The sequence below is a fragment of the Monodelphis domestica genome, chromosome 2 (genome assembly GCF_027887165.1).
Source record: "Monodelphis domestica isolate mMonDom1 chromosome 2, mMonDom1.pri, whole genome shotgun sequence".
Taxonomy (NCBI): Eukaryota; Metazoa; Chordata; class Mammalia; order Didelphimorphia; family Didelphidae; genus Monodelphis; species Monodelphis domestica.
In genome coordinates this window covers 79,211,241-79,225,558 of record NC_077228.1, presented here as the reverse complement: position 1 = coordinate 79,225,558, position 14,318 = coordinate 79,211,241, and the positions used below count along the sequence as shown (strand labels likewise).

At 42.3% G+C, this 14,318-nt stretch overlaps 1 protein-coding gene and 1 long non-coding RNA gene across 3 annotated transcripts in view; one reads left to right on the top strand and one right to left on the bottom strand.

Annotated features, from left to right (window-relative positions):
- Positions 1-6,701, bottom strand: part of RGSL1 (regulator of G protein signaling like 1) — a 118,745-nt gene extending 112,044 nt beyond the window's left edge. For both annotated transcript variants that reach the window (XM_016429993.2, XM_007480919.2), the window contains exon 1: positions 6,644-6,701. In XM_016429993.2, the coding sequence (XP_016285479.1) occupies positions 6,644-6,656 (13 nt within the window). In that variant the 5' untranslated portion in view covers positions 6,657-6,701. The remainder of the gene's footprint in view (positions 1-6,643) is intronic.
- Positions 6,702-6,749: 48 nt separating this feature from the next.
- LOC107651271 (uncharacterized) overlaps positions 6,750-14,318 on the top strand; it is a 112,492-nt gene continuing 104,923 nt past the window's right edge. Inside the window, exon 1 of the long non-coding RNA XR_008916118.1 lies at positions 6,750-6,978. This is a non-coding gene — a long non-coding RNA (uncharacterized LOC107651271). The remainder of the gene's footprint in view (positions 6,979-14,318) is intronic.

Here is a 14,318-nt window from a genome sequence, read left to right as displayed (position 1 = left end):
AAAATTGAAAAGAAGTTACCTCAGTTTACTAATCGTACTATGGATAACATTAATGTCTGATATGAATTTGATAAAGCACTGTGTTAAAACTAATGTTTAAATGGTAAATTCTTTTTTAAAAAATCTGAGATCTTTGGGGTTCTTGATTATACTATTATAGCTTTCATTGCTAAAGGAATAATGTAAATTATTTAAAGCTGTTCATTTGGAAATATAACAGATAATAATGTTTTTACTGTGAATTTTATATATAAAGAACTCTCTTAAAAAAAAAGAAAATGTGACTGTTTTGCCTGTACAAGAGAATACCAGGGAAATTAGTCTATCTGTTTTCAAGTACATGATATAGGCTGTTGTGTGTGTGAAAGAGATTAGATAGGGCTTTTTCAGGTCTCTGAAAGCAGAATTAGAAGCAATAATAATAATTATCATTATTGCTAACATTTATATGTAGCCCTTACTAGGTGCCAGGAACTCTACTAAGCACTTTATAAATGTTATCACATTTGGTCCTCACAGCAACCCTTGGAGATGGATGGAGATGGAGATGGATGCTGTTATCAACCCTCTTTAACAGTTGAGGCAACTGGGGAAAACAGGGTTAAGTGACTTGCCCAGGAACTAGCAAATATCTGGGGTCAAATTTGAATTGAAGACTTCCTGATTCCAGGGCCAGTTCTCTATCCAGTGCACTACTTGGAAGCTGCTCCAGCAGCCCCCTCTTTTCACCATTATGCTATCGGTGGTTAGATGTTGCAAAGTAGCAAGGTGAGGGTTGATGTGTAGAAAAACTTGCTTTAGAGCAAGATGACACCAGTTCACCTGCTGGTCTTTTTTTTTTAACCCTTTCCTTCTGTCTTAGAATTGATACTCAATATTGGTTCTAAGGCAGAAGAGTGGTAAGGGCTAAGCGATGGGGGTTAAGTGACTTGTCTAGGATCGCACAACTAGTAAATGGCTGAGACTAGATTTGAACCCAGACCCTCCTGACTATAGGTCTGGCACTCTGTAACCACCTAGCTGCCCCAACTGCTAGTCTTCTTAACTAAGAGTCTAAGAACCCGTTTTTAGATATTTTGATAACTATTTCTAATCTAATTGGTTCCCTTTGTAGCCCCGTGTATTTTATTTAATGCATTTTAAAAACATTCTTCTGAAAAGGAATCCTTGGGCTTTGCCAGATCAGCTGAATTTATGGCACATGCTGAAAAGTTCCAGAAACTCTGATTTGTCTGACTCCATTATTCTACAGATGAGGAATCTATAGCTCAGAAAAAGGAACCGTATGAATAGTATGAGGAATGTTCAAGCTCAGATTCAGCTGGAACAGGAAAAACTATTTGCCCACGGTTACAAAGGTGTTGATGCCAGAATTAGGGTAAAGGTCTCCCAACTCCACAGCCAGAGTTCTTTTCATTAACCATCAGAACTCTATAAAAATGAAATACTTTTGCTCTTGATTGGATTCATGTAAGTAAAGACTGGGCAGGTAGGTGGTACAGTGAACAGACGGTCAAGCCTGGAGTCAAGAAGATTCATCTTTGTGAGTTCAAATCTTGTTTCAGACACAACTGTGTGACCCTGGGCAAGTCGCTTAAATCCATTTGTCTCAATTTCTTCATATATAAAATGAGCTGCAGAAGGAAATGGCAAACCACTCCAGGATCTTTGCCAAGAAAATCCCAAATGGGGTTGTGAAGAGTCAGACACAGCTGGAATTACTTAACAACAATAAGAATTATAGGCTAGATGGTCACTTGTCACATTTATTGTAGAAGGAATTCTTGTTCTATTATGGGATGGACTAGATGACCTCAGAGATCCCTTGAGACTCTGCTCCTGTGATCTTCGTCCTCTAAGTCTCCCTCTGCCCCGGAGGTTATCGTTGTCTCTCTTGAGAGAAGCCCCATCCTTCCACTAGCCTAGGTTCATGCCCTCTGAGTCAATCTTGACTCTATATTCTGGCCCACATTTCTTCTTCCCCATATCCCAACAGGACCCAAGTCCTGTTTATTCTCTCTCCTCAGTATCTTTGGCACTGATGTCCACCACCTTATTTGAGGTTCTTTTCCCTTCTCATCTGAACTATTTTAAGAGCCTCCTAATTGGTCTCCTGGTTTCCAGTCATTCTCCTCTCCAATCCATCCTTCACACAGCCAAAGTAACTTTCAAGAAGCTGTGAAAATGAAGGGAGATTTGACTATAACAATAATTTGAATTTGCTCAAGCTTTGATTCTTTCCTGGGATCTCTGAGTCTACAGAACCTTGACATAACAATAATGCCTTGCAACTGTAGCTAAGCTTGAGAAATGGCAACTACCTACTGAACCCTAACCTGGAGCAGCCATAAGGACTTTCAAGATAAAGCAACTGTGATCATAAAAAGCCCACCCAGCCTGGAGCCCCTTAGCCTACTGCAGTGATCAACTGATACACTGCTTCCCCTAATCTATGGTGGTTTTGAGCAATAAAAGCTAATTGCCCCTGTAGCTGGCAGGCTCCTTTCTTAGTAAAGGAGTTCCTCATGTATGCTGTTCCGCTGAGAAGAATAAAACATATTGCCTTTGCCTCTCCCTCTGGTTCTCAGTGTCTTTCTCTCACTCATTTCACCTTTGGTCCTTGGTTTGTGGTTGACAAGCACAGGTCTGAATATGCTGCTGCCCTGCTCTGAATTCTCCAGTGGCTCCCTAGTACCCCAAGATAAAATAGAAACTCCTCACCCTGGTTTTTAAAACCCTTCACAATTTGTCTGAGCTTAGCTTCCCAGAGCTGTTTCACTTTATTCTCCTTCAAGCATGGTGTGGCTTATTTCCTGATCCCTGAATGTGGTCTTCTCTCATCGTCATGTTTCTGCAAACAGTCTGCTTCCTAGTCTGGAAAGCATTCCTTTTGCCATTGCCTCTTAGGTACTCAGACTTCCTTTAGGATTCATATGAGACAGCATCTCATTTGGGAAATCTTTCCTGGACCTCATTGTTCTTAGTGGTCTTTCTTTTATCAAATCATTTTTTATTTATCAATTTATACAATGTAGAATGTAAACTCCTCTATGATAGAATCTGCTTGGTGATTTTCCTTACATCCCAAGTACCCAGGACAATGTCTTGCACAGAGTACACGTTTAAAAAGTTGAATTTATTACTTCCAGTCTGTCCTAGGTTCTTATCTTTGGAATCATGTTCATCTTTCCCTCTTCATCACCCCATTCCTCTACTACTCAATTTCCAAATCTTAATGATTCAATCTCCACAACATCTTTCATCTCCACTCCCTTTATTCAAGGCTCTGTCATTTCTCTCCTTTTCATTTTTAAACCCTTGCCTTCTGTCTTAGTTATCCATTCTAAGACAGAAGAGTTTCAAGGGCTAGGCAGTTGGAGTTAAGTGACTGGCTCAGGGTCACACAGCTAGGAAGTGTCTACGTAGCCTCTCAATTGACAATTTATATTCCACTGGCTGCTAAATCAATTTCCCTGGGATACAGGTCTGATCATCTCACTCTTACAAAAATCTACCAGGATGATAGATTTATAGCTGGGGGTTGGGGGGTGGGGGGAACTTATCCAAGGCTATCCAACTCTTTTATGTTCCAAATGGGGAAAGAGAGGCAAAAGCAAGAATTAAGTGATTTGCCCAGGATCACAGCTAGTAGATATCTGAGGTAGGATTTGAACTTGGGTCTTTCTGTCACCAATTGCAGCATTGTATCTTTTATGCCACCCTAGCTGCTTTATTGGTTTAGTACTGCAACTTGAATAAAATCTAAATATATTAACCTAATGTTTAAAATGCTTCACATATGGCTTCCCCCCTCCCCATCATACCTGCCTGCCCCCTTTCCAGATTTAACAACATTAGCACCTTTCACATGTGCTTTGTTTGACAAATGTGTCTATTCACTCTTCCCAGAATATTCCATCTTTCTCCACCTTATCTTCAACAGACTGTTCCCAATGCCTGAAATGTTCTCTCTATCTTTCCCTCTGCCTCTTAGAATTCCTAGCTTCCTTCAAGGGTCATCTCAAAGACAACCTTCTGGACAACGCCTTCCCTCATCCTCTTAGTTATTAGTGCTGGTTCCCTGCTCCTATTTGCTAGTGTTTACTTATCTGCATACCTGAATATTCTCTCTTGGTAGAATGGAAGTTCATTGATAAGGAAGGCTTTTTGTTTTAGTTTTTGCTTTCCTAGTCCCTAGCTTGGTCTTGTACAAAGTAGGTGCTTAAATATTTATTCCATTGTATTGAATCTCCATTTTACAGGTGAGGAAACTGAGGCCCACTCATAGTGACTTGCTCAAGGCCCCACAACAGGTAATGTCAGAAGAATTTTAATACAGATCCTTCCTGATTCCATGTTTAGCATTCTTTACAATTCACCATGCTGCCCCTCCTTTTACTGCATTAGTCTCTTCTCTCCTGCTAAATCATAGGCAACTTGAGGTCCCAGACCAATGATGGCGAACCTTTTAAAGACAGAATGCCAGGCCCTGCTCCCATCCCACCCCACTCATACAGAGTGCCAAGCCCCCCCCCCCCCAAGTGCTGAGTGCATCCTACTTCCCCCTATTACCCCACACAGGGGAGGGAGAAAGTGCTTCCATTGAGCTGCTGGGTGGAGGGACAGGTGAAGAAAAGGAATTTCTTTAGTGAATGTAGAGAGGAGGAGGGATGTGGCCCAAGAACTCAGCTCTCCTCCAGCTCTGCCACCTGTGAGCTGCCCACCTTACCCCCTGTGCATTCCCATTGGGCTGCTGGGCAGAGGGGTAGGGGATGTGAAAGAATGTCATTAGGCTGGGTGGAGAGGGGGAAGGGAGCAGCTCTGCCCACATCCCTCTGTCTTTCTATTAACTATAGGTTTGCCATCACTGTCCCGCCTTTCTCATCTTTGCAGCTCACAGTGTCTAATACAGTTCATTGCACACAGTAGAGGTTCCATGTGGTAGGTACATACCAAAATGAGTCATCTAAGCCCTTTGAAGCCATTTTGTTCTTACAGTGACATTGAGTCAAAAGAGGGCAAAGTCCTGAGTTGCAAGGGCTATACATATGCATGTGGCTAGTGTGAGAGATGATTTTGAACTTTCTGCTTAGGTATGAGGCTTTTCCATGGGAAGTGGGAGAGTTTTCTTGATTCTGCATGGGTTTGGATAAAAGTAATTTCCATTTCTGTTCTGTAAGTAAAATGATTTCTGGGTTTAAATATCTTTTTTAACCTTAGTAATTACAGGGGAATGGAGGACCTTTTCTTGTAAGGAGAACAGACCAGTTTTTTAAGTCTCCAAGTTTTCTTTCTGTGTGTAGCGATCTTTTCTTGGAGAAATTTGGAGAGAGGCAGCCCCTAAATGTATAGCTAGATCTGTCAGTAGAGGTACTCCAATTCAAGGACTCCATGGATATTTGTCACATGAGTGGATAGATTAATGAATTGCATTTCCTGTGAGTCTGCATGAGCAGAATCAAACATAAGGGAGATTGTTCAGTTATTTCAGTTGTGTCTGACTCTTCATGATCTTATTTCGAGTTTTCTTGGCAAAGATACTAGAGTGGTTCACCATTTCCTTCTCCAGCTCATTTAGCAGATGGGGAAACTGATTTCTGAGGCAAACGGGTTTAAGCAACTTGTTTGGGGTCACATACTTGTTAAGTGTCTGACTCTGGATTTGAACTCAAGAAAATGAATTTTCTTGACTCCAAGCCCAGCACTTTATATGGTAGCTTTTGACAAATCCTGGAAAGTTACATCCATCAAAGATTTCAGTGCTATCTAGTGGTCCTAATGTCTGTGTGGCCATTATTTCACTTTTTCTCCTGAATTGCTTTTCCTTTCTTTTCTTAAAAATTTATTGTCTTCTTTCTTAAATCTAATACAAAATATTGACTCTGGCAAAAAGAGGTAAGGGCTAGGCAGCTAGGGTTAAATGACTTGCCCAGGATCACATAGCCAAGTGTCTGAAGCCAGATTTGAACCTGAGTTCTTTTCTATTTCCTTTTTGTTAGGTTTTCTCAATTTAAACATTTACCCAGCATCAACTATTGTTCAAGGCACTATGAATTGGAAATGTAAATATTTTTAAGTCCCTGCTTGCAGACAGATTTTTCTATTTCCTCATTTTCTTGATTATCATTTCTCATCCTCTGAAACTTGTCATTCAGTCTTTGCCACTCAACAAGCTCTTACAATTTACTAGGCACTGTGCTAAGTGCTGAGGCTACAGGGAAAGGCAAGCCTCAGGGAGCTTGCATTCTAAAGAAGGAGCTCACATTACCAGTGATAATGGCAGAGTCAATATTGGGAAGAGACATTGTGATGCATGCCCACTCCTCAGGGATAGTCAACAGTTTTAACTTCCTCCCCACGTGTGATAAGTCCTTTCTCTAGGGACATCAAGGGGGAAATAAAACTTAAATTTGCCCTCCGTCCCTTCTGTTTCCTTTCTTAAAATAGAACTACTTAAATATCCCAAAAAGGTTAGCAACAGAGAGAGGGAGCAGAAAGGAGGCAAATAAACTTGGACTATTAGAAAGCCTGCTAGACCATCTGAAAGCTCTTTGTTCCAACCCTAAAAAAAGTTGCCAAACCCTACCAGACACTATGGTAAAGGGATCTTGGGTATTTCACCTCAAAACCTGGTGTTACTTACCTACAGTAGTCATGTTGTCTCTCTCTCTCAGCAACCACCAGAACCTTTCTTTGTGAAACAACAGTGGCAACTGCTTGAATAGAGTTCCAGATTCTAGCATGGCTGGTATTTTACCTGATCTCATGGGCTCTTTAGGAGCAGTTAGCTCTGCTCCAACTGGTCAGGCCCATGCTGCTTCCTAAAAATCATCCTTTAATCAGTCCTAAGCTTCCAATATTATTCAAGGGTTTCCTGTGTTTATGAGTTGATTTTTGTCTCCTCACCTATAGCTCCTGGCAAATAAGAATTCAATCTTCTTGTGTTCCCCAGCCTCATATAGTGAGGGCTCCAAAATGGTAGGTGACCAGTCAATGTTTCTGAGTCTGACTTTAAGATAAAGCAGGAGGTATATTTACCTCTCCTTCAGTTCATGATTTCCTTGTCACATGATAGACTGTAGACTTTAGGATTACAGACTGGGAAGCTGAAGCTCAGAGAAGATAATTTGCCCAAGGTCACCCAGGAAGAAAAAGGTGAGGTAGGGATTTGAACAAAGAATGGTACTTGGATTCATTTCACTTAACAGTCCTGGGATTTGGATTATTTTCTTACAAATAGACCAAATTTCTCTTTTCCCCAAGGTTCACATATTTTTTTTTTCCAAAACAGCTCATTGTTAGATAATATTTTACCATTTGAAAGAAAGTGTACTCATCTCCATTATCTCCAACTGATTCTAACTATCTAGTAAGGTAGACAATGAAAAGCTTGATTGCACTTTTTACAAATGAGGAAAGAGGCTCTGAAATGTGAGTGTGATAACATCCAAAGTCAAATGGACATTAGGTGGCAGAGCCTGGATTCACATCTCACTCCCAAATAATTAGGATAACATTATTTTAGCAGTCTTTGGCAGATTCCTTGCCTGACATCTACATCCCAAAGAGCTTAAGAAATACTAATCATAAACTCTTGACATTTATTTACTGCTTTAAGCAATAGGAAGTCTCTTTTCCTCATAGTGGCTCTGTATAATAGATTGTCAAAGGAGAGATTTTGCAGAGGAAGGAAACTCAAAGTCAGAAAGGTTGGAATTTTCTGCAACTACCTATATGATAAATATCAGAAGTGGGGTACAATCTGGTTTTTAATTGGCAGTGATTTTTTAAGTACCTGCTTTGTGTCAATCACTGTTAGACTTTGGAGATAGAAATCCAGGAGTCAAAGGATTAAAGTCCAGCATTCTTCTAACTATGCAAAATTGCCTTTTGGAGCTGCTTAACTGCTTGCCACAAGGTATATAAAGTGATATAAAATCTACACAAGTGATATAAATCTAAGGTCATAGTGTTGTGGGGGTGAAGAGGTGCACCCCTTGGGTTTGGGAAGGATACCTTTTGCAAGAATTCAAGACTCCAAAAATTTATTAATTTAGAGAGTAATGTTGAGAATGGCCAGGAGGATGGTACAGATGGAACAGCAAGATGGAAGGATGCTCCTTGGGAGGACAGCATGGATGGAAAAGCTGTCCCCCAGACCACATCAATTCTGGGGATTTTATATTCTTTACAACAGATGCTGTGTCATGGTGTGGACAGGTGGTAAACCCTCAGACATTCAGTTAGGGGTTTGGTTTTCTGACTGAGGTCTGCCTGGAGACATAGGGAATGACCCTCATAAAAGATTCCTTAGTTTTAGGGAACAGACAGATGTCTGAGATACAGCCTGATAGAATTGAAGTGTAGCCTGGAGGTGCATCTCTCTGTCCATCTTAAATCTAAAGGAGGATCAGAGGAGAACAATCATGTCAGGTCATTGGAAATTTTGGGCTTGGAGTCATGAGGATGTAAGGGAGCAAAGGAATTTCACAGATACTAGTTTGCCTGAGCTTAAGGGGGTACAGTGCCCATGTCATCTTCCCCCCTCTCTAAATATGTAAGGGAAAAGGGGCAATGGTCTAATTATTCTGTAGCTTCTTCAAAACTGAGAATGGTTATAGAGCTGTCCTTGCCTATTGTCAGGATAGAGAGGTATTGATTGTAGGCAATGTCTAGGGCTTCAGGCTGGAATGGTTGCAGAGGCTGCAGTGGCATCTTGGTGACTCCCATGAGTGCCTTCACCCTAGAGGCAACTAGAGAGATGACAAGGTTACAAATACAAGGCCCACATATCAAGATGCCCCCAATTATCAGGATGATAGGAATAAAAGGGGAAAGAAGGGCATATAGCCATGATTTCCAGGAGGACAAGCCAGGAAACAGCTTTCTGTGGGTGTCTGCCATCCAAGTGTACACCTCATGTAACTCTTGGACTCATACTTCCACTTTGTGGAAGTTGTTGATATAGAATGTAAGGAAAGAGATAGTCGTGGCTAAAGCAAGAACAATTTAAGATAACAGGGAGGAGGGGATGGAGCAACTTATTCCAAAGTGTCCTTAGGTTGGGTCTTTCAATGGAAGAGGAATTTGAGATCTTTCAGTGGCTCACAGGAATAAGTGGCTTCTGTTCCCCCTTCACCACCTGTTTCTGGAGGGATAAAGGTTTTAATATGAGAGACATGAGTCCATGTATTTTGCCCTTCTAATTTTATAGCTGTAGGAGTGGATAAAATTACCCTATGGGGCCTTTCCCATCGAGGTGTTAGGTGGTTTGAGCCACTCCATGTTTTCAGGTATACCAAATCTCCTGTTTGGGCTTGGTGGAGGGATTCCTCTGTATCCTCTGTTGAGGGTTTGGGGAGGATTTGATTAGCATATTCTCTCAGAACCTGGTGTATTGGGCCAAGTTTTTTAGAAAACTGTACAGGGCTGTGGATTTCTGTATCTAAAAGAACATCAGAGGTTAGAAAGGGTCTCCCATGGAGCAATTTAAATGGATTCAGCCCTAAATTTGCCCGAAGAGCAATTCTGATTCTGGTTAGGGCAATTGGGAGAGCTTGGATCCAATCAATTTTTGCCTCCTCACATAGTTTGGTGAGGGCTCTTTTTAGGGTCTGATTCATATGTTCTGTTTTCCCTGAAGATTGGGGATGCTAGGCTGAGTGTAAATGGTACGTAAAGCCTTACTCTCTAAATTAATAAATTACTCATTACTCTAAATTAATAAAGTAAAGCCTTAGATCTGAGTGATCTGTGAAATAAAGGCAGGACCATTATCACTTTGAAGAGTTTTTGGAAGACCAAACCTAGGGGTGATTTCATTGAGTAAGGCCTTTGTGACATCTTGTGTTTTCTCTGATATGGATGGATATGCTTCAGGCCAGCCTGTGAAGGTATCTACAAAGACTAAAAGGATCTTGTACCTTTTGCAAGGTGGCAAGTGGGTGAAATCTATCTGCCAATCCTCACCAGGTGTTTCCCCTCTCCTTTGGATGGGCTTAAGGAGGGGAGGTGGCCTGAGATCCAGTGCTGTTAGTTTGGGCACAGAGGTCACAGGATCTGCAGATTTCCTGGATGGCTTTAGAGATGCCTTTGACTATGAAAAGTGGCTTTAATCAAAGTGGTTAATGCTTCTCTGCCCAAGTGTGTGGAGTTATGTAATCCCATAACCAATTTCCACATTAAGTTCCTAGGGAGGAGCAGTGGTCCAGAGGGAGAACACCACCACTCGCTGTCTTCAAGGATAAATCCCTGATGTTCTGCCTGTGCAATCTCCTCCTCAGTATATGAGGGGGAAATTCCCATTGGTACTGTGGGGTATGGTGGAGTTAGGGTCAGAGCAATCAAAGAAGTGACTCGTGCAGCCTCTTTGGCAGCTAGGTCAGCCCTATGATTTCCTCGGGCTATGTTGCAATCTAGACTCATGTTCTCTGCAGTGGATGACAGCAATTTTACTAGGTAAAGTGACTGCCTCAAGAAAAATCAGGATTTCCTTCCCATGTTTCAAGGGAGAGCTTTTGGTAGTTAATAAACCTCTTTTTTTTCCATATAGCCCCATGAGCATGTAAAACATGGAAGGCATATTTTGAGTCCATGAAAATATTTGCCTTGTTCACTTCAGCAAGCTGAAATGCTCTTGTGAGGGCAATCCGCTCTGATTTTTGTGCTGAAGTCCCTGAGGGAAGTCCCTTTGCCTCAATGGTGGCTGTCTGTGACACTACTGAGTAACCTGCTTTCCTCATCCCATTCTCCATAAAGGAGGAGCCATCTGTGAACCAGTCCATCTCTGCCTCAGGGAGAGGAGAATCTTTGAGGTCTGGTCTGCTGGAAAATGTGTGGTCTATCAACTCCTCACAGTCATGGGAGATAGGATCTCCTGGAAGAGGAGAAGGGTAGCTGGATTCAGTGTCCTGCATACCTTTAGCATACCAGTGTATCCAGTAAAAGAGCTTGGTAACTAGTGATACAGCTCCTAGAGAGCCATAGATTACCTCTGACCTCCAGAATACTGAGGACCCTATGGGGGGGGGGTGTCAGAATTTCTAGGGGTTGGCCCAGAGTTAATTTAAATGCCTCTTCTGCCATGAGAACTGTGGCAGAGACTGCTCTCAAGCATAGTGGTCATCTTTTGCTAACTGAATCGAGTTGCTTGGCAAAGTAAGCAATGGGACACAGGTCAGATCCTAGGTGCTGAGCTAAGACACCTAGGGCAAACTGCTTTCTCTCATCCACAAACAAGAAAAACAGCTTTTCAAGGTCTGGAATCCCCTAGGGCGGGGACAGAAGATAGCTGGGTTTTTAAAAGTGAAAAGGCTTGTTCTTGGTCCCCCCCAATCTAGGGGTTTTGAATCAGGCCCCTTAGTGGCCTCATAGAGAGGTTTTGCAATGATCCTAAAATTAGGTATCCAAATGTGGCAAAACCCTGCCATATACAGAAAAGTTTGGAGCTGCCTTTTGGTGGAGGGGACAGGAATGGACAGTACGGTCTGTTTCCTGTCTGTGGCCAGAGAGTGGGAGTTTGGGGTTAGGGTGTGTCCCAAATAAGTTACAGACTGGGAGATAAGTTGGGCTTTAGAAGCAGAAACCTTGTAACCGAATTCTCCTAGAAAAGTTAGGGTAAAAATTGTGTCTGTGATATAAGCAGCCTCAGAAGGACTAGATATTAAAATGTCATCAATATACTGCAAGATTGAGCTGCTCATGAGTCTCAGGGCTCTAAGATCTTTGTTGGGGGCAGCCCCAAAGTAGTGTGGACTGTCCCTTAGGCATTGTGGGAGTGTGCACCATGTGATCTTATGGGGTGAGGGGTCTGAGGGGAAAATCCACCCAAAGGCAAAAAGGAATCTGCATTTTGAGTGCAAAGGTATGCAAAAGAAAGCATCTTTCAAGTCAATGACAGAAAACCACTGAGAGTTCCCTGGTATTTTAGTTAGAATTGTATATGGGTTTGGGACAATGAGGTGAACAGAAATTATTGCTTCATTAATATTTCTAAGGTCTTGAATCATACGCTCGGTCCCATTTGGTTTTCTCACTGGTAGGAGGGGAAATTGCAAGGTGAAGAGCAATCTTCTAAGAGACCATGGGCTAGAAATTTATCAATGAGAGAGTGTAATACATTTCTGACCTCTAGGGAAATGGGATATTGCTTCCTATGTGGATAAGGAGAATCAGGCTTGAGGTTTATCATTATGGGATCTGTCTATAGGGCTCTTCCAGGTATGCCTTGATCCCAGTCCACGGGAGGTACTTTCTCCCAGATTTCTGAGGAGACTGTTGGAGGTTTTTGCAAAGGAGTGGTTGGGGAAGTTAAGAGTTAAGGGAGAATTGTGAGCCTAATTTCTTCATAATGCCCCTGCCCAGTAAAGGACATGGGGAAGAAGAAATAATCAGGAATATATGTTGAAATAATTTGTCTTCATAGGCACATGTTAGGGGTGCTGTTTCTCTACAGCTGAGTGTCTTTCCCCCAACTCTAATTACATTATGCTGCAAATGGAATGTAGGACCATTGTGAGTTTGGAGAACAGAATAGGTAGCCCCTATATCGATTAGAAAGGTAATTCTCTTACCTTCAACCTCAAGAGTAAATCTGGGTTTGGCCATGGTGATAGAAACTGGAAGTGAGCAAACCCTAGGGCATCCCTATTCTGAGTCTTCAGGAGACTCGAGGTTAGGAAAGTGCCTCTTGGGTCACCGGGGTCTCTGATTGGAGGGATCCTGCCGTTTCCAATGTCCCTTTCACCCACAGGCTGGACACAGAGTCGCGAGTAGTCTTTCCTTTGAAGGACAGTCCTGCGACCAATGTCCATCCTGTCCACAGGGGTAGCAAGAACCCTTTGGTCTCTGCCCATAGGTCAGAGAGGTGAGAGCTGCCATGAGTACATTTCTGTCCTTCTGTCTCAACAAGGTCCCTGTTGTGAAAAACCTTGAAAGCAGCATCCATTAATTGGTTAATTGGAGTCTGAGGTCTCAGATCCAGTTTTTGCAGTTTTCTCATGATATCTGGGACTGACTGTCCTATAAAGTGGAGCCTTATGATAATTGCCCCCTCATCAGTCTCTGGGTGGACATTTTTATATTGCTTCATGTCTTCTACTAATCGGAACAGGAAGAGAGCTGTATTCTCCTTCTTTCCTTGAGTGATTTCTTTGAGCTTGCTGTAATTTACTTGCTTTCTAATCCCTTTTTGCATGACCTCAAGGAGACAATCTATCATATGATTTCTCCTAAGGCAGTCCCTTTCATTCATATAGTCCCATCAAGGATCTTACTCTGGGACTGCAGTGGCACCAGGAACTGCAGGCTAGGGCCTTCTCATCACCTATTTCTACAGCCAAATCCCAGATCCGTTTTTTCTCATCTGAGGTGCAACAGGTAGAGATAATATGCAGATCTGTCTAGGACAGGTCCAACTGCAGGGTAAGGGATTTAAAACCCTCAATGAATTTGGTATGGTTCTCTGAGTAGCGACCTAATTTCTCCTTCATCTGGGCTAGATCTGTCATAGAAAAGGGAGCATGTACCCGAGCCAGCCCATCTGGCAAGGGTACCTCTCTGCTAGGGAGGAGGTGAGCCCTGTTGCCATAGCTCAATCTGCTCTGGGTGTGGAGTGGGCTTGGTTGAGGAATGGGTGAGGTAACATTATCCTTAGGTAGTGGCGGGAACAAAAAGATATTATGGTTGGGAGCAGAGAGAGGAGTGGTCTCAGGCTCTGAATCCTGAGAGTAGGGCCGAGGTTTCAGAGCTGAGGGCTGAGGAAAGGAACCAGGAAAATCCAGAGGAGGGGATTCTGACGTAGAAGTTAATTTTGGGGGAGGGGAAGGCTGTGGCTGTGGCTGTGGCTGTACCTCAGCCAGTGTAGGAGACGTTATCTCCCTTCCCCAGGGAAGCTAAATTGCCTTGGAAAGCTAAGTCATCCAAAACATTCTCTTGAGGACTTGCCCCAGAAGGGGTCAGTAAAGATGTGGTAAGGTACATGAGGCAGAATTATCTTAGCTCAGGATTCTGACTAAGTTTAATAAAAGCTGAAATATAGGGAATGGCTATCCATTTCCCTTCCCTTCTGCAAAACAAATCCAATTGCTGGATGGTATTATAATTTAGAGTATCATGGATAGACCATGTCTCTTGATTCCCAAGGATGTAACATGGCCTTTCAACATTACAAAAAGAAATTAGTTGCTTTTTCTTTAAGCTGTTTAGTGCCAATTTTTTTTCCAATTTTTAAGTATACACCCCAAAGGGGAATCTCGAGGTATGCTTTGTCTCTGTCCCACGTAGATCTGTTATATCTTTGTCTTTTCTTTTTCTTTACA